Source organism: Lycorma delicatula, chromosome 4 (genome assembly GCF_047948215.1).
Source record: "Lycorma delicatula isolate Av1 chromosome 4, ASM4794821v1, whole genome shotgun sequence".
Taxonomy (NCBI): Eukaryota; Metazoa; Arthropoda; class Insecta; order Hemiptera; family Fulgoridae; genus Lycorma; species Lycorma delicatula.
Window position 1 is genome coordinate 77,218,626 of NC_134458.1, and position 21,789 is coordinate 77,240,414.

At 28.8% G+C, this 21,789-nt stretch overlaps 1 protein-coding gene across 1 annotated transcript in view; it reads left to right on the forward strand.

Moving 5' to 3' along the window:
- Window positions 1-1,503: 1,503 nt before the first annotated feature.
- Window positions 1,504-21,789, forward strand: part of LOC142323574 (scavenger receptor class B member 1-like) — a 223,831-nt gene continuing 203,545 nt past the window's right edge. The window contains exon 1 of the mRNA XM_075363392.1: window positions 1,504-1,893. Within this exon, the coding sequence (XP_075219507.1) occupies window positions 1,863-1,893 (31 nt within the window). The 5' untranslated portion in view covers window positions 1,504-1,862. The remainder of the gene's footprint in view (window positions 1,894-21,789) is intronic.

Consider the following 21,789-nt stretch of genomic DNA (forward strand, 5'->3'; position numbering starts at 1 on the left):
AAAAGTAGGGTTTTCATACCTTTTTTTTAAATAAAATTTTTTGAAGTCTGTGCCAAATAAAGGGTTAAAAAAGTTAACCCTTTATTTCTTTTTATAAACAGTAGTAGATAGAAGTTTTTTTTAATTTGATGCCAACTTCTAAATTTGTAATTTAAAGCAGAATTGTAGTAAAAGTATATATACACGATATATATATAAGGTATAAATACACACACGCGCGCACACACACACACACACAGAGAGAGAGACAGAGAGAGAGAGAGAGAGAGAGAGAGAGAGAGAGAGAGAGAGAGTGAGAGAGAGAGTATATCCCATAAGTTTCCATACGTAAGAAAAATAAACATTTATTTTTATGATGGTCATGGTGTGTCAGAAAAAGATACAAAACATAAATCATCTCAAGGAAAGTATTACGAACGCCATTTTACAAGCAAAAATCCAGCTGTGCTATGCTTGTAATGGCTTTCCTACATATGCTTTTCCGTAAATAGGAAAAAATGTTTATTTCTATGTATGGTAACTTATGGGGTTACAAAAATGTATCCCCATAAGTTACCACAAAATTTGTTTACCAAATAATGGTAGTTATGCCGAGCATATTATATAAATAAGAATGGTTTCATAAAAACTTATGTATGGAAACTTATGTGACACTCAGTGTATCGTTCTCAGTGCAGTTTTTTAAGTTTATTTTATTAAAAAAATAAATAATAATAAGTAACCTGGAGGTAAATATACGTTGAAGACAAAAAAAACTACAAAATAAGTAAATAATAACAATAAATAACTTAATAAAAAAACACAACATTTTTAATTATAGCGGCATTAAAAATTTATTTCTAGATTCTATTAATACTGCAGACCATGTCTTGTAATATAACAACACTTGTCAGGTCAATAAATAAAATATAGATTAAGAAGACTATTACTGGTAAACAAATAGTATAAATACACATATGAAATTCTGATAAGACACTAGTTTTATGATACTATTTTTTTAATTTTATTTATTATTTTTTTTATTGTTCTGGCATTTTTTAAAAAATCGTTTTTGTATAAGTACATATATATATTTTTTTTACCCAGTCCCTTATCAAAATATAAATTTAGGTTAGTTATGAAGATTCAAAGAAGTGGCAAAATAAAATAATTATATAAAAAGCTTATCGTACATAATATACACAGTGCAGTTGAAAAGGGTAGGGAGGGGAATCCTTTTTTTGTGAATGAGTATGTAGGTCGATGTTATTTATAATAACTGAATTAATCTCATTAAAAATAATTAATTTGATTTACATTTTAACAAATAATAATAATAATATATACGTGGTTTACTCGCTTGCAACCGGGATTATAATCGCTAAACACAATACAGCAGGCTTTTAAAACACGTGATTCAAATGACACAATATCTATACTGTGTTATCAGTAATGTTAGGTCAAAGGATATTTTTTAAATTATTTTGTGGGGAAGAGAACCGCAATGAAAACAGTGAACCAGTAAGCGAAGCGATTGTAATGCTCAGGCCGTCGACTCTTCTAGACATCGTTGAGTTGTGATGCCACATCACCAATCGGTTGAACTCCCCGTCAGTGAGCGTATACTTTATGTAAATTATTCTAAATCCATACGGATATTAACGTAAAATTTAATAAAAATTTCAACAATATTGCAAAATTTGATAAAATTTTTATAAAGAAATACGTATATAATTATGTTTTTTTAAATCGGCTGAAGTAGTTACAGTAGTGTATTAAAGATTAAAATATACCAGAGTAAAATTTAATGCTGTTGTTTTACCTGTACCTGTATGATTATTTTACTTTACTGTGAAATTTAAAAATAATAATTCCGAAACGAAATGTTGACCGCGTCAGATTTAACCTTCCGAGGTAAGTGAGTTTATTTATTATTTACTTGAGTTAATTAACATTTTCTTTAATCGCAAAATATACCTGAAAATTATTTTCTTTTTTTTATTATGCATGTTTGGGTAATTTAATAGAAAAATCTTCTTTTTTTATAAAGAGCGAATAAAAAATGTAGTCTACGTAAAATAGTGCACCGTAAGTATTTTATATAGATATAAAACGATCGATTAATAAAATATAATATTTAGTAATCAGTTATTATTATAATTGAAAAAATAAATCACCTGATAAATTATTTTTGATACGACATGAAATAGACAGATACTCTTAGTTTTGTTGCTTTTTGTTTTTGTTTTTTTTTTTACGGAAGGAGTGGGATTAATAAAACTAATTGTTTAAATGGTAAATATAATATACTTTTTAATGTTAAGGTTTTTTAATTATAAATTTCCCCAAAAATATGCTACGCGACTCTTCAGAAAAATTCTACAAAATTTTGCATTTTAAAATAATATTTAATTTGCATAAAAAAATTTTTTAAATAAAAGGAACCTATTTTTGCATAAACCTAAAATAATATTTTTATGTTAAACACGTTCCAATACATGCTATGTGTATATTCAGAAAAATCTGCCAAATCATTGTAATTTGGCACTTGTTTACTGCCAGTTAATATACTATAAACGTACTACTTACAATACTATGAAAGCATATGTTAGAACCACAATCGTAACGGTTGACGGCTATCAGGTATGAGACAACAAAACTTCTAAAAACGTCATAGCCATTCTTATAAATAATAATCATACGATACAACGCTTAGTAAAAAAAATGAGTGATAAAATAGTTTCCCGTTTCCTTCTTTACTGTACCTATCGGCATTTCAAACCCAATAAAATGCAGGTAATATTCAGCCCTACAAATGTCACTTTTACTCTTTCCATCTCAGGGACCGGCTGAATATTTATTAAAAGTCATTGCTCACAGAGAAATCAACTCGGATTTGCGTAATTTTTATCTTATATGCTTTACATCCGTCATAACCATAAGAAAGACTGAGAAGTAATGGGCGTTATATTAATTATTTATTTTTGGAAGAAACAATCCATTATATATGCTTCCTTTAATAATTAGAGGTTATCATAATAATTGATAAGAGAAAAATAGTTTAGTTTAATTTAATACAAGAATTATAGAAACTGATTACAAAAATGTATTTTTTCGGAAAAATTTATTCTTGGTCCGATTATTATTACAAAAATTAATTTTTTTTTTAAGTTCAAGCCAAATATATAATGAAATAAGAAAAAATTTTTATTATAACATTGAATTCTTGTATACATTACAACAGATAATAGTGAAATGCAATCTCTTAAGCCTGTTTGTTCAAGTGCAAAACTTTTGTCTAAGACTGTAATTGATATTTCATGGAATATACGTAAATAGATAAAACTTTATAGAGGGAAAGATCAAAGCATTTGTTGATAAGTGAATATTTCGTAGAAATGTTTCAGTTTGCAAATCCATATTTTCTAATAACAAATTCATTCGTTAAATAGGAAATGTGTTATATTTTTAGAATCAAAAAAAGAAAAAAATAGAACGGAATGACTTTTTTTTTAATACAACCTACTTCTGTCTCTAAAAGCCTAGAAGTTGCAATTTGTTTTACTATAAAGTAATTGTTTACCTCATGAGGAACTATTATTTTTTTTTATTTTAACTTTATTTGCCGAAATGAACGAAACGACTGTTTATATAAATTATTGGCCTAAATATAGGACTACCTAATTCATCACTTCGGCCGCACAAATAAATACATTCATGTTGTATTCGTGTTATCGTTACTAGCTTCGCCAGCATAGTAAATAAAACATAAAGAATCCCTCACCCAGTATCAGACTCGGCCAAGATGGATACACAAAATTTGTAAATCGATAAAAAGTTGTATCCACGTCAGGAATTTTATATATCATACTAACGATAAATTCAGTAATTAGAAAGTATAATTTGCAAAAGAAATGACAGTTACACACGACGTTGAATGTTTAACGAGATAATTAGTCGTGTTATTATAACTGGAAGATCGATCCGATAAAATCAAATAACTCTCTAAATAACAGCTTTTCCAACCGCAGGATGTTTTTAATCATCAGCATATTTTGTACTCAAAATGTTTAAACACATAATAACGATATTAAAACGTTTGCAAAATAAATTACTAATAACGTAATTAGTACACTATGTATTTCAAGTACATAGCTCCATATACAAATACACTGTGTATTTCTCTCAGAAACAAAATTCATGATGTTTGTTAAAAAAAAAGTGGATTACCAAGAATAATTTATTGTTTATGTTGTCATTAAATAATAAGAAATATTCTCATATATATTGTACAAAATGGGAATATTAGTTTGCTTCAGTACATTTTCAGTTATCAGTACAAAATTTAGTAGAATTTTCTTTTATTTTCAACATTAAAAAATCCATTAATAATAGTAAAACATATTTAGGCTATTATTATTATTATTATTATTATTATTAATTATACATTTTTAATTTATTTATTAAATAGATTCTGATGCTAATTATAATATTAACAAAAAATAAAAATAAATAAATACATAAATAAAACGTTTTTTGTTCTTTCACGCCCATTAGTACAGGCTATTTGTCATCAAAATAGGGTGTATTTGAAAATCCTTACCTACCGATTGATCTTTTGTCCATGCGTTAGGGGTGATGAGGAAAGCTTAACTCCAGATTTTTAACATCCCCTTCCCATAGATTTTTGAAAAGCTCGAAATACTCAAAAAGTTTTTGAATGCGTTTTTCTCTGAAACTATGCATTTTAGAGAAAAGTTTTTCAAACAAAAAATGTAGAGGACATTCTCCTCTACAATTAATTTCTTTAAAGTTACGCCGTATAATTTGAAATTGAAATACTAGGTGGCGCTGAAGTTGTAAAAAACGTTGTAAACGAGTAGACTGGTTTCGAACACGTGCCCAATTCACAACATTTTCACACTTTCACAAGTTACAGCTCCAAAACAGTAAGTCGTACAAGAAAATTGTTTAAATAAAAGTTGTCTGTTTTTTTGAGATTAACAACTTTTTCAAATGCAATACAGACGAAAAACAATTTTTTTCCGGTGAAAAAACACGTTTTTACAACTTCAGCGCCACCTAGTATTTCAATTTCAAATTATACGGCATAACTTCAAAAACATTAATTGTAGAGGAGAATGTCCTCTACATTTTTTGTTTGAAAAATGTTTCTCTAAAATGCATAGATTCAGAGAAAAACGTATTTCAAAAACTTTTTGAGTTTTTCAAAAATCGATGGGAGGGGGATGTTACAAATATGGAGTTAAGCTTCCCTCATCACCCCTAACATATGGAAAAAAATATCAATCGGTAGGTAAGGATTTTCAAATAAAAATACAAATTGACTGTACATTTATCCAAGGTATCATGATTTTAGATGAGAGTTTTACGATTAGATAGATACTTCTTTCAACGCCGACCTAATTTGAAATGTTTTAATTTAATTACTGCCCGTTTAGAAATCATACTAGATGTTACTAAATTTTATACCTAATTATACTTCCCATCAACTTTTTGTCTCCAGCCTTTCCTCATCTTTTTAACACAGCCGTAAAAAAAACGAACTTCTATTACTTAAGGATTTGACAGTTTGATGATCTTTATTTCGGCAACACGTAGCAACTATTTCCGTTTTGTTTTTTCAGTACGGATTCTTTGCAACATTCCATTAAGAGAACTCAAATTGAAAATAACAACGTGAATAGCGATCTCTTTGTTGTAGGATACAAATGGTGAATTTAGCGACAAAGGACATCTGGAGAATATAGTTAAGTCTGTTATAGAAGAAAATAAATTATAAAGAGAGGAAATGAACCGATTAAAGACAGAGAATACCAGTATTAATGCTCAATTAATCGATTTAGAAAACCGATCCCGCTGAACATCTTCAAAGGTTTGAAATATAAGGCTAGCGATGATTTTAAATTGAAAAGTTAAAGACTTCTGTGCAGATGTCTCAAAAATTAGTGAAAAGACAGTTATTAATGGAAGACATATTGCGTTCTAGAGGTGATAAAAAACCAGTGATCGCGCACATTCGAGATGTACGCGAATTTCGGTAGGAACTACCCAAGGCCGATACAGAAGTTAAATTGAGGCTTATTGTCGATCAATTGACGGTAAATGGTTAGCTGTGTATATTAACTGAAGATAATTGAACTGAAGTCGAATGATGAGGAAGGTATGCAGAAATGCATACCTGTCTTATTGGTACCTTGCTTCCATTATGATAAAGATAGGAAAGGAGAATAGGAAAGCAGAAAAGATAGTGAATGTATGTGAATATTTTTACCTGGTTGTATTGAACGGTAGAACACAGAGAGATAAAAGTGGGGACCACCTACAATGGTAGCATAGGTTCTTCTATCGTAATTTTATATTGAATAACGGCTGAGGAATTAGGGATTGTTAAGAGTTTACCCTCAGAACAAAATATTTCGAAGATCATATGCCCTTTTTGAATTACAGGTATTGGTAGAGAATTTCCCGGGGATATTAATTAATCATCCTCTGTTACCAAGATTAAGATGGTTAAAATCGATGACATTATCATTTTAAAGCAACTATGTGATACCTGTAAGGGAGATATCAAGTCATTCAGGAATGTAACTGAGGTAATTTATTTGATTTGTAAAATGATTTTTGAAGCTACGTAATAGAACAAATTGGAGCGCAAGTGTAGGGTTTGTGGAGAAGAAAAAGTGTAGGGTTTGTGGTAGCCTTGATTCGATAAAGATTGTACAAAATTAGAGATATGGTATTTAGGTCGCTTAAGCTGCTTATGTATAATAATGCTGATTTTGTAAAAAAAAGTAATTTAGCGGCTAATCGATAATATAAGCAGTTATTCGAACAAAAGTGTTTAAATTTCTCATTAGGATTAACGCGTAGTTTATATAATGTTAAATGTTATAATCATTCTGGAAACTAATCAACAAGTTTAAATACATCGTTTTCAAATGCGAATTACTTTTCAAAACCTTTAAATAGAGTGGATGAAACGAGTCCATTAGAACAGGTGATAACTACGGATAAATTAAAATATGTGCCGAGTAAAGTTAAAAACAAGAAAACATCTGTTTATTCATAAGATCCAGTTTGAGTTCTATAAGCGGGAATCAGACGAATTTCTTCAAAGGAAAGATTAATAATCTGTTCAATAATATATTAGAAAGTGATCGGCACTCAATTCATTTAAGAAATCCATTATATTTAATTTACACAAACAAGATTAATTAGAAGTATTGAAAAAATTACACAGGGATATCTTTTTTGGATGCTGTTTCGAAGAATCCTACGGAATATTATTTCAAATATTAGTGGACTAGGTGTTCAAATATAATATTCTGAATAAATTTCAGGCTGGCTTTCGTTGAAGGTTAGTTTAAGAAAGGAGGTAGGAAGACATACTGCTTCTTTTTAGATTCCTGAACTGTTTTAGATACTGTAAGCTCTGTTTCATAAATTGTGTAATTTAAAATTAAATATTAAATCTTTGAAGGTATTACTGAATTTATACAAAAATACCTCTTCGTTCGTCTTTTATAGTGGTGGACTTATAGAGAAATTTTTTACTGCTGCAGAAGTTAAAGACAGGGTTACCTCCTCTTTCATTTGCTCTTTTCCTTGTTTGTGAATTATAAACATGAGGCTGTAAAGGAAAGACTATGGATAGCGGATTTGAGATTAGTTTATTGTTTTATGCGTTAAATCTGCTTATTTTAGTAGAATCTAATAAGTTCAGAAAATAATTAACAACTTTTTGATTTACTGCGAGTGACGGAATCTAGTAATAAACTTAGGTGAGTCAAAGATAATGGTTGTTAAACATTTAGAGTATTAGAAAAATGAAAAATTTGGGAATAATATCGTAGTAAATACTTATAAATATCTTTGGATAACCTTCTCGCGTCATTTAGCATGCACTTTTGAGAAAAAACATCCACAGCAAATACAATATGGTTAATTTTTATATCAGAGGACAGTATTTTCATTTCTACGAAAAATTCAGTATTTTTTTGCAGCATTTAAAACAATTATTACGTATGGGGACTCAAGTCTGGGATTTAAGCAGGGGAATTAGAAATCTTTCAACGTTTGTTTTTTTTTTTTTAGAAATTGAACCCACTTCCCAAAAATATCACTAATTGAATATCATAATCGGAAGCCGACTCTAATTAATGTTTTTCCAAACTCTAAGAATATATTTTATATATATATTATGAAAACTGTATGTTTACTCGATGAGCAAAGAAACCATCAGAAAAGGTAATTAGGAAGAAAGTTACTCTGGCTAGAAACTGGTCAAATTTGGAGGATAAGTATGATTGTGATTTTGATATTTTGAAAATATAGCAGGATAAATTAGATGAATGCTGTTGAAATCGTAAGAGGAATCTAGTAGTTGAATTGAACGGGTGAAAAGATTATTTCATTATAGCATTTACACTAAATTATATTTTTTTTTTAGGAAGAGATGACATATTTAAATGACCACTGCACTACAAGTTTTATTATTGTGATATTTAAATATAAAACTTCAATTCGCATTTGAGTAGTCGTTACCTAGAAGATTATTAAACGCAAAGGTAGAGAAGATGAAAGATGCCCTTCATGCAACATGGAACATGAAAAAATCGACTATTTCTAAGGGAGATAATCCAATCTTAAACGAATTTAGAGTATAGTATTTGGTAGATAAGAGTCTTCGGGTATTATATCTACAGTCTAGTAGCTGTGAAGGTTGAGAAACGTGCTCTGCATTAGTCTTCCCGGAAGGTGAACGAAGTTCGAGGTGTATGTGTTATCTATAGTGCTTTTGGTGAGTGAATACGGTTTTTGGATTAATTTTGAAGGTTCGTACGAGTTCGTATAATTTTCTTTAGTACAATAAGAAAGTTATAGTGATTTTTCTCTTTTGTGTTTGGAAGAACGCGGATCGGAACTTATTTTAGGTTAATACGGTCCGCCAGTTTAGGCGGACATTGTTGCCGGCTAAGTAGCCGTCAGCTGTTTATAGACTGTTGAGTTAACACAAACTACTCTTGTCTTAGAAAATATTCTAAGTGCTAGGCTAGTTATAAAGGGGAATATCTTATTCATCATATCTCTTGAACACTTCTATTCCTATCCATATCCCCCCGGATCTTCATCGAAGAAAAATATTTACAGGACAAGGAACTAATACTTAGCTTGGAGGAAACGCAGATTAGATTCCAAGCCACTTATGGGGTGCCACGGGCTCTGTCCTGGGCCCCCTTCTTTGTGTTTGGTCTACGATGGAGTCTTAAGGTTAGAATACCCTAATGGAATTGTACCTATCGCCTTCGCCGACGATCTCGCTCTTGTGGTCTCGGCGAGGCGAGAGGAGAATGTAGCTGTAAGAGCGAATGTTGCCATTGATATTGTTAACAGGTGGATGAATGGTAAGGGGCTGACCTAATCGCATGAGAAAACCAGATTTACTCCCATGGCAGGAAGAAGGAGAATCCGGGACATACCCATACAGGTTCAGGGCTATCCTTTGCAAGCTGAATCTAAGATTAAGTACTTAGAAATTTGGGTAGACCAAAGGTGAAATATCTCGGTGCATGTGAGGGAGACATGTACGAAGACAGAGCTGATGGTAAAAAACCTCAGTAAGCTTTTGGCAAATGCGTCGGGTCCTCGAGCGTCCAAGAGACGGTTGTATGTTCATCTATCAAATTCAATTTTGCTATATGCTGTACCTGTTTGGGAAAGAACCATGGCTTTTGACAGAAATATATGTACCCTTGAAGGAGTTCAAAGACGGATGGCTCTAAGGGTTGCGGCTGCGTATTGTTTGGTATCATCTGACGCGCTTTTTGTCATTGTGGATGTTCCACCAGTACAACTGGCCGAAATGAGGATGAAAGTCAGTAGAGGTGCAAACAAGGATGAGGCGTTTAATGATATGATAACCAACTGGCAGAACAGGTGGAACAACTCAACGAAGGGACGTAGGACCTATCTTTTGATAAGGGATGTCGGACAGTGTACCGGGAGGGGATTCGGTGAGCTTAATTACTGGTTCACCAAATTCCTGAACGGTCGTGGTGTTTTTAAAACGTATCTCCATGTGGGGAGAAAGGTTGACGACGAGAACTGCCCTTATTGTGGACACCTGGACACCCCGGAGCACGTCATCTTTTCATTTCCGAGATGGTTAGTGGTCAGGAGGAAGTGCGAAGATGTAACAGGAGTTATAACGTTGGAGAATATTAATATATGTATGCTTTCGGGAGTCGAACATTTTGTCTCCAAGTTTGTTACTGGGGTAACAACGTATCCTTACATCGTAAGGATCAGGAGGCGAGGGAATAAATGACTTTCAGCTACCTATGGAGTTGCCGTTCGTTCAGGCTTGCCGGGATGGGGAGTGACTCTGAATCCCCTAAGCTATGTGGGCCTTTACGAATGTGGAAAATAACAAGGAAGATGTGAAAAGACCCGAAACCGGTGGGGAAACCCAGAAATGGTGCACTTCCATTAGAGTGAGCAAGATATAAAAAGACCCGGAACCGGTGGGGGACGCCGGAAACGGCGTACCCTCATTAGAGTGGGCAAGGAAAACAAAAAGATCCAACCGGCGACCCGACCTGCCATACCGGACTTACAGCCGGTAGATGGGAAGGGTCGTTTGAGTTAAAAGGACAACCCCTGTATCGTGCGATGCTTAACTGAAGAGTCGATACAGGGGTCAGGAAGAAAAAAAAGGGTCTTGGGGAACATGAAATTATAAATGTATATTAAATGAAAAAAAACTGATCAAAACCAGTAAATTATTTTCTAGCTGCCATATTGAATTATAGGCAATAGTTTGTTAATGAGTTTAATTACTCGCATTTATTTAAAAACTTTTTTTGTGAAATATATTTTGTTAACGACTGTTAACTTGATAGATGACCTCTGCGTCATGTCATGTGTAGTAGAAAGTAGAGAAGTTTTATATTATATTTTTATAAATATTTTTTTCTATATAATTTTACGGATTACAATATGTATTTTATTTGGAATATAATTGGTTAAATAAACATCTATTATTATTATATTTATTTTGCTGCCTGCTAAATTTCCTAATATTTCTGTAAATTTGTTGGGCTTTAATTTTTGCTGATTTCTATAAATTCACGCTTTGGTTGACATGAACCCAACTCAGTATAATAAGATTACACTGCCTGAAGCTGTTATCGTACAAAGAGTAAGCGTAAATATTTCATTATTTAGTTTAATTAATATCATTTTATTGAAGATTTGTTCTTGTATACTCAATAAAAGTACACAAAACTGACGTCAATATCAATCGAAAAATACTAATAATTGAACTTCTGAAATATTTTAAGAAATAGTTAATCTCGACAGGAAAATTTATAAATCTTTTTAAATGTATACAAGTCAATTAATTCATTTTTTGTGGCAGACTACCTATTAATCATTATTAAAACCCGGACAATCCTAGTGAAAAATCATTTTATATTACTGAATTTTATATAAAAAACTGAAAATCTTTCTGTACTTATTCACTGATGTTATTAATTATATATTTTCGATCGCGGCACTACAATTTTAAATAAGAACTTATAGAAAAATAATATCTAACATATTAATACAATAAAAGAGTAGTTATTTATTCTAAACTAAATAAAACATTAAAAAATATTACTATTAATAAAGCTATTATTATTTTTTGTCAAAACAAAACATTAAAGAAAAATTCGTCAGGCTATTTTAGTTTATGTAAAATCAAAGCTTAATGTTACCGAACGCCAGCGGACCTAAATCATATCGCCTTGTTATTAATAAAATAAAACGAATATATTCCTACCTTTTAAAATCATTATTAATATTCTTTTTACAAACGCATTTTTTTGAAGGTGCATCTATCGTCAGTTCTTTTGTTTACAAAGTTATGTTATAAAAATTATACGTATAATTTTCAAAAAAATCAATTTGAAATAGTGGTATTCTTTAGCCGATGTTTCAATGTAACTAAATAATTTGATAAATATTATTCTGAATCGTCGAACTTATAAAAAAATCAATAAGGCTATTTAAAATAATAAATTATTTTTTAAATTTGTGTTTGAAAACTAGAAGTTTTCAAACACAATAGCGTAAATTTTTAATAATAAAAATTATAAAAGAAAGGAACTGATGATAAAGGAATCTTCAAAAATGCTTTCTTTAAAAAAGAAATAACACTGGATTAAAAAAGGTAATGGTATTTATTTTGAATTTTAAGGCAGATTCATCGATTTTTTTGTAGTTTTATTTTTTCTAAATCATTTTAAATATATACAAGTCGATTAAGACTACCACTTTTTAGTGAAGACAAAACTATTCAACTCGGACGATCAAATCATGTAATAAAATATATTTAATAAAATTATATCTTTAATGATCGAAACCGTTCATTATTCTAAAAATAAAAATTGCATCTTATATCTTTTTATATACAGTAATGTTTGTATATTCTACGTTGGCTTAAAACTCAGGACCACTGAGTCGATCTGAATAATTCTTTAACCGCTGTTTTTATTGAACTTTGAGAGTAATTGTAGATGTTAATTTAATCAGACATCGCCGTTATTGCGTCACCAGTAAAGCTTCAATAGAGATCATATAGTATTCCACAGTGTCTTTTTCATATTTAATATGTAAGTGGTAATAATTCATCGCCATGATGCCGACTGTGCTGAAAGAATCTATGATAAGTTTTTTGTGCAAAATATTAATGCACGAAGAAAATAGTACGCTCTCGTGCGTAATATATTCGTCATTAATACGAGTAGTGTACTATTTTAATCATACAGTATCTGATTAATATTTTATTAATCAGTTACTGGAAATAACGAAGAATTCATGTCAACCGAAACGTTAATTCATAGACGTAAGTAAAAGTCACATCCGCCGTCGTAAAATTTATGAATTTATTAGTGTAACAGGTATATAAAATTACAAACCTATAATAAACGTATATAAGATTTACAAGTACTTTAATACACTTGGAAAAATATGTATCAAGTTTATATTGAAAAAGAAAAATATTAAAAGGGGAAAATAGGAAGAAAGGAATAGTGTGCGTTTACGAATACGCCAATAAATGATTGTACTGTAGAGTAACTAGATGAAAAAACAAGAACGGAAAGAAAACAAAATATAATAACAGCGATATAAAATACAGGAAAAATTCGTGTAGCTTAAATTCTATGATAAACCCGATTTACAACTAGCTAACAATGAAACACTTTTATAGCTGTTGATTGAGGAAACAGCCTATTCTAATCTCAAAAGCTACTGCTTAAGTATAATAAAGACGACACTATTTAATAAAATCTCAAAACTACAAATCTAAAAAATTATTTTTAAGATTTAGATAAAATTTTAATAAGTTTATTTTTATGTCAAAAATTATTGTTGGTAATTAAAGAAACTAAATAAAAATCATTCTTTTCAGTTTAACGTTCATCCTATTATTAACTACATATTATAACATTAGTTCTAGAATCAAATTCACATTTTGTTAAGTTTTTACAGTAAACAGAAATTTAAAATATATATATATATATATAAACAACAGTAAAAAACAATTTTACAAAAGAGGATATAATACTAACACAAACATAAATAAATAGCCTCCGTAGGGCAATGAAGGAAGGATATTCCGCATCTATCAAACCGGTTGGAAACCAAACAATTACCATTTTAGTGATATGAAAATAAACGAAAAAAATTAATTAATTAACATAAAAATAAATTAAAAGAAAATATTAGGACGCCTCTTTTAGTCGCGTCAACAAACACAAAATGAAAAATGTGTGCTACTTTTCGCCGAATATCTTGTTTACAGCATTAAAATTGTAAAATCTCAAAATTAGTTCGTGATATTTTTATAAAGAATTACAAAATATTAGTTTCCTTATAGAATACGTCCTTTATTTTTCTACATATTTTTATTATCTCCAAACAGTTTATGCAAAATTATTTACTGATATTTCTTAAAATTGGTAAATTATAAAACTGAATTTTACAAAAATTAAAAAAAATTATTCATACTATTTGCGAAAAAAAATAGTTTTAATGATGAGCAGAATACTGGTTAGCTGAAAAAAAAACTACCTCAAAATTGCTTGTTTAAGGGATTCCGATAGAAAATGACCACAGATGATGATAAATTCCAATAATTATAAGATATAACGTAAATTTACTGGTATCAGATCAACTAATAACAAAAAAATGTCTAATTTTTATTCGCTTTAAATAAACGTAAATTGTTTACCATTTATAAGTCAAATTTTAAATGACACTCACATTTTAGTAAAACTGTTAGTTTTGTAGTCAGAATTATTTCTTTATTTTTCAAATTAAAAGGAAACGAATTTTATTAAATTACGTGTAGTAATGATTGGTTAATTTTTTGTTTTGTTCCATAATGCTCGACGATGAAAGTGATTTTGAACTATAAACTTTTGAAACGACAAACCAACTCAATTTTATTAATAAAAAAAAGTTTTTATTACCTCAAAACGATTACAGTCACCCTTGCATTACCGATGAAATAATGTGTTCTTGAATCACTGAAGATGGTCACAAAGGCGACTGAAAACATATTGAAGTAAGTTATAAAAACGTTTTATTTATAAAATTTACTACTAAGTATAAAAAAACCAAGAAGTTCGTTCGAACTTCGCCGGTAAGAGTCCGCAGAACTGGACGGCACGGCGAAGTCAACGAACTATATTTACAGTTCTAAACATGACCTAACCTAAAAGTGAGATGAAAATGGGGATAAAATAAAAAAATAAGCATGAAGACATTATATTTCAGTTCAATTAGATTTGTAATAAAGAATACTTTCAAAAAATACCTAGAATTTTGTTAGACAACATTTTTTTCTTCCATTTGATGAACCGCGGAACTCGAATATGTCACTTTTTCCTCAAAAAGGTGGGTTTACAAATCACACCGCTAGGTAGCAGTACTTGATAGTACTAGGTAGCGTACAAAAACTTGATAATGTACTTAATAGTAAATATGTAAATGTTTTAATAGTAAATACTCTTATGTAAATGAAAGTACTGAAGATAAAACAGATTTTTTAATTTCCATCACTTCATTAAAAAAAAAAATATATATATATATATATTACAAGAGATTATAGCTGCTAATAAAACACGAACAGTATTGCAAATGTGGCAGCAAAGATTTGTTACATAAAACAGAAATAAATTCGATTGGTAAAATTTTATTCTATAATTAGAACTATTTCAACCAATTGATGGAGAAATAAAAAAAAGTTCATTTAATAATAATACAAAAAGTGCGTCCACGCATACGATAAAAATCGAGGGCTACACTTTCAAAGTAATAAGTGCAATATTACATCACGGATCTTCGATTCGTGAAGGTCATTATACTAGTTTTATTAAAAAAGGAAAATAATTACATGAATTGTATGAAAGGTATGACGTGAATGATAGGACTATCAACAAAAAAAAAAAAAAAAAAAATCGGCCGAGAAATTCAAAAAATATATATTTGTTTGTTCTAGAAAGGCAATAAATTTTAATAATAGATCCATAAGATAACAATCAGTAATTCATAAAAAAAATAAAATAATAAATCTAACAAAACGCAGTAATACCCAAAAATTACGATGAAATTGTAAACCGTACGGTAAAAGTATCACAGATATCATTTCTTCCGCTCAAAAAACAAAAATTTCTGTGATATAAATAAAACTGATTTTAAAAAAATGATACTGATATCAAAAAAGGTAAGACACTACATTTCTACCATCAAACTCTGTTATTAATTTAGAATTTTGTTTAAAAAAAATACAAGTTTAATATAACTCTTACCATCCCGATTTCATTTATTAAACAACGAATAATCATAAGGGTGTATTATTTCTGTAAATGTGATATGTATTACATAGTATAAATGAAATCGGGCCGGTAAGAGTTTTATTTAACATGTAATTTTTTTTAATAAAATTGTTAATTAATAATAGATTTTGATAATAGAAATGCAGTGTCTTACCTTTTTTGATATCAGTATCATTTTGTTAAAAACAGTTTTATTTACGTTACAGAAATTTTTGTTTTTGAGCGGAAGAAATGATGCGAGACTCTTACCGTACGGTTTACAATTTCATTGTAATTTTTTCAGATTGCATCTACGGATCAATTAATATTTTGGGAATAAAAATACACACAATTATTTTTTTTTAATTTCAATTATAAAATGTCTAAATGGAATGTTATTATTTTGAATGAACAATGATTTCGAACGAATTATTTTCATCGTATTGAATACACTTTATTTTATACCTTTGTATATTATCAGAAGTAATGGGGTCCATCATTAAAGACAGGTTACTATAAGTTCTTTCATCTCATTTTAATTTGCTTAAATATACGATTGTTCATTACTACCTCTTAATAGAACTTTATGGTAAATTTGGTGAAAAGTAATAAAAATTCTAGTATCATTTTATTTTATGTTTTAAATAATACACTTTACGTTTAAAAAAAAAAAGAAAAGTTATTTATGAACAAAACAGTTATAATGAATAAAAGTAATACATTTTATTAATGCATGTTATTCGAGTAATTTAGATACTAGGTACCAGTCTTACATGCATTAAGGTACATTTTATTCACTGATAGATTAGGTCTATTAAGGTGGTTCAGTGGTCCCACTTAGGAGTCAAGGTTATTCAATAACATAACCATACTTACAACCTCCTAACCTTATAGATCTTAATTACAAAATACTTAGAAGAAGAAAAAATAATGGTACACAATTACTATGAGCTAGCTAGTTCCGAGATAATTTTATTTTTATTATTACTATTTTGCAAAATTATACGAATTAGGTAGTAAGAAAAAAAAGCAATTTTTTCTTTATTTCTTGTTGTTAAGTGCAACGAAAAAACAGTGGATGTTGATGTCAACGTGAGATATTTTTCGGTGAATAAGTACACATGTACATTTTATATATTTATATAAAAGAAAGACTTTTGTTAAAACGCACTGAAATTTAAACAATCATTTCAAGATAAGCTTAAGTGTTTTACATTTTTTTGCGATTCTTTTTATATCAGGTTCAAAGAAGTGACTTATATTTTTTCATAAAATTTCAATTAATAGTGTTGGCTTTATTAAGGACTAAACAGATTAATAATTTCACCCTTCCAATAATGTTCTTACAGTTTCAAACATTTGTGTTATAATATTTCTTTTATAAATGAGCTAGAAATACATTTTTTTTTAATGTTTCATTAGAACTGCTTATTTATTTAGTAATAACATTTATTTAATGTAAAGTTGTGTGTATGTGTGTGTGTGTGTGCGCGCGCGCGTGTGTTGTACTACTTAGAAATATTATGAAAAATGCATTGAACAAAGTCATCTTCATTATCCGACAAAATCTTTAATATTATAAAACTTTTAGTGTTCGGCAGATTTTCATTAAAAAATTTTACAATAAATTTTCGCAAATAAAAATATACGTTTTCAAAGATTTACAGCCTCAATATTCTAAATGAGTATCAGAGGTATGCAGGATATATAAGAAAAAAATTACTAAAACAAATTATTATATATATTTCATTATTTTTTTATGAATGTCTTCAAAATATTTTAAACAATTCAGTGAACTGTACGCCAGTTTATTCAAGAGAAAGGTATTAGATTAGCTATTTCGTTCAACCAGGAAGAGAACATTTTGTAGCCTCAGATCCTTTTTAAGTCACACGTCTATAAATTCTAGTTGTGCTAAACTCAAAATTATCTAATATATTAACTCATTTGAACTATTCTTCTGAAACCGTTTGGTGTTCATATTATCATAATTTTGTAAATTATTTTTACTACTTTATTATTTTTCTATTTTTTAGGAAATATATATATTTATCTATTATTTTTCAGGAAATTTTTTATTTCCTGTTAAGCTGCAGTTGGAAATACTTCTGGTACATCTTTTTTTTTAAGAAAAGAAAGTTTTATTTTATTCCATTTTTTTTTTATTGTTTATTTTTTTTTAATTTGGTCTTATTTTAAGAAATTTAATTTTCCATAGACTAATGAAAAACATCTGTAACGCTTATTGTAAACAAATAAATTTTACGGGGTTTTTGTCTGTCGTGTTATACGAAAAATTACCAGTAAATTGGAATATTTTATGTAATTAATAGTAAAATAAATAAAAAATCAAAGTTTAAAAAAATTATAAAACTACGATTTACACTTAAAATAACTCTAAACCACTACATTTTTAAAAAAATATTTCCTGAAGGTGAACATTCCGATTCATATTCCTTAACTTGAGATGTTCTTTATTGACCATTACGTAATATAAAACATCCACGAAAATTTCAGAAAATTCTTAACAAACGTTTTCTTTGATTTCTCTGATATTTCATGGAGAATCGTTCACTGAATAGTTAATTCTCCAAGAAATTCCATAAAAAAAATCGTATTAAACCTTACAATCTTATTAAACGTTTTAAAACTCGTATTAAACCTTGCAATCTCTTGGACAATGACATGTCGTCTCATATATGGAGATTATATGCTTGGAAACAGGCACTTAACTGGTACGATTGTTCATTTGAACGAGTGGCTGGTCGCTTAATCTCGTTGAAGTCACGTCTGAATAAATTCTTTTTATTTTTATCTATTTTTTTTGTAAAAAATAAAATTCTTCAACTCAGTCATTCTTCTCTAATTTGATAGTTATAAGATACCGTTACTGTCCACAAATACGTATAGACAGATTATTCCAAAAGAAGTTAATGCGCAACAATAAAGTGGATTTAATATTGACCGGTGATGGATTTTATGAGTATGCTGTAGCCCCGATAACGAAAGCTTTATTTATGTATTTACTCACGTTTTTCACATCTCATTACCATACGCTAGATTACACACTCGTCAATTTTCACGAAATTCAGAAGTTGGTAACAAATAGACATATAGTTTATTTATCGGTCTTTTAATGTTTGCTCTCTTTGAATCTTCTGCTGGTGGATATACGAATCCTTACGAAAATAACGATGGATATATCAATCCTTACGTCGCATATCAAAAGCCATATGAACCTGCATGATAACGAGCAAAATATCATTCGCTCAGCGGCGATGTATCATAACAGCTCTTGTGTAATAGTTATTTTTAGGAATGCATTTAGTTATTTATTTACCTGTAGGATTCTTTTTTTACACACGACCCTTTGCTTCAAGATTCTTCACCAAAATTTTAATACCGTGGATCGATGGGAACGCATCACTATAATTTATACTGTATTAGTATTCAAAACGGCCATTGTTTAACCACAAATTAATCTCCATTTTTGTAAAACCCTTAAGAGATAAAAAACTCATTAATTTGTCTAACTCTGTCATGATTAAGTGCTATAATAGGAAGCATTGATTAATAAAAATTGTTGTCGAACATACCCGGAATGTTAACGGAAATAACCGATATTTGTAAACGGTCATTACTTTGGTTTACTTGTGTTAAGAAAAATTCTCGATTTAATTTTTAGTTTTTTTGCTTAATCACTAACAGAAATTACAAACAGATTCTAGATACGATACATCATTCCCTATATTCAACGTGTTTTTCGCCGATTTTGGAAATCTTATTAATATCTTTTAAAAAGTGTCTGATTAAAGTCTAACTGAAAATCTGACGGAAATATCATAATCAAATTCTTTATTATTTCAACATAATTTATATGAACTTATAACTAATTCCAATATCTTATATAAACAAGCAGTAGTAAAACATTACATACTGTATTTATCTTTTCGTTTTATTTATATACGGATAATTATTACACGTTTTGTAGGAAATCTTCCTGCTATGACTCTGGAAAACATAACACAAAAAAAAGTAAGTGATGTTGAAATCCTTGAATCATCTTAATAATTAATTTATAAAAATATTTCACCTTTGAACCCTAAAATATGAATAATAAATACTACTTTTGAAGGCCGCAACAATAACACACAGCAAGTCCGTTTTAATAACTACTATTACAACAACCATAATCAGTCAGTTTATTTGCACTTTTTTTTTGTTAATAAAACAAATAATAATAATAAAATAAAATCATAATTAACACATTTAGCTTCCTGATGTCCAGTAATATGTTGTAATTTGCAGGTTTTATTTATTTATTTTTTATTATTACATAGTTCAATCAGATTTTTAAACAAAATGAAAATAAGCTATATTCATTTTAGGATTAAGAATAATTTTAATTAAATCCACCGTTTATACTATAAATAGATAAGCTAATATTATGAAATGAAATTAGAAAAAAAAAGAAAGAAATGGAACAATTTTTTTACATTAATAGAATTCTGTTACAAGATAAACATGCACATAAAACATAAATAAATGGAAACAAATACTTTTTTTTTTTACTTGATGATATCGTCGTGAAAGCTTGAAGCTTGGTATAGGAATGGAATTTTATAGCGTATGAAAAATACCATGCTTGATCAGAATTCGAATCCGGGACCTCCTGATGAAAGGCCGTGACGTTACTACGGAAATCGTCAGATTTGATACACATACCTTATTTATTCCAGCCAGGTAAATTTAAAATATATAATCTCTAAATGTCTTTATAAATTCGAGAAGTTAACGGAATACTCTAAGTACTAATGTTTATGATGAAGAATAATTATGTATCTTCAACCACAATTTAATTTGAGCTTATTTTTAATAAATGAATTATTTTTTTATCAAATTTAGTCGAAATAATAAACACCAAACTGCCCCTTTCTCTATGCCAAACTAACATTTTTTTTATTAAAACAGCACATCATACATCTTCTAATTAACATGTTTAAAACTAAAATTTGATTCTAAAACTTAAAAAGGTGCATAGATATTTGTATATTTTTCCTTAGATTGTTAACCGATTCACTATCAGTTTAGATATTTTTTTTTTACGTGTATACATAATGTATACATAAAAATGTGTTATGATGTATGTATGAATGTTTGTTTTACTTTACAAATTTCATTTGGTAATGAAATTGACAAAAAGGAAGTTAGTGAAGAACAATAATTTAAGATAAGGGGATACAAAACACAAGATGTGGGAGAATTTTATTACTTAAATAATAAAATTACAAAGGATAAATAAGATTAAAAGCATAGAAGGACAAACAAAGAAAGCTTTCAAATAAAAAAAAGAAGTTTGGTAGTATCAAATATAGATGTAAGGATTTAAAAAAAAAAACTGTGCAATTAATGCTTTACAACAGTGAAACATGGACAATAGGAAAAAAGAACGGAAAAGAAGAGAAACCTTTGAAAACTGATATTAAGGAATTTTGAAAATTAAGTGGATTGACAAGATTCAAAATAGGGATCTTAAGATGAACAGCAAAGGAGAGAAATTTATGGAAGAATCTTTTAAAGAAAGGAATTAGGTTGTTTGGTCGTATATTAATATATTCAGAATTAATTAATTTGGAAACAAAATGAGGTTATAAGGTAAAAACTGTACGGCAAAACAATATTTTTACTCATAGTATTTTATAGCTCAGAAAATTAAAAATCGGAAAATTGTGAAATTAATAATAAAGTGAGGTTTTTTTCAAATATAAAAAAAATCACGAAATAAAAAACTTTTAAGATTAATTGCAAAAGACAGAAATTTAATACAAAAATATTCTGTTGTTAAAATAGTTTTACAATTGAGTATCACTTAAAGAAATAAAAAATTGAAAGTAAAAAAGTAGAAAAATAAAGATAGTGT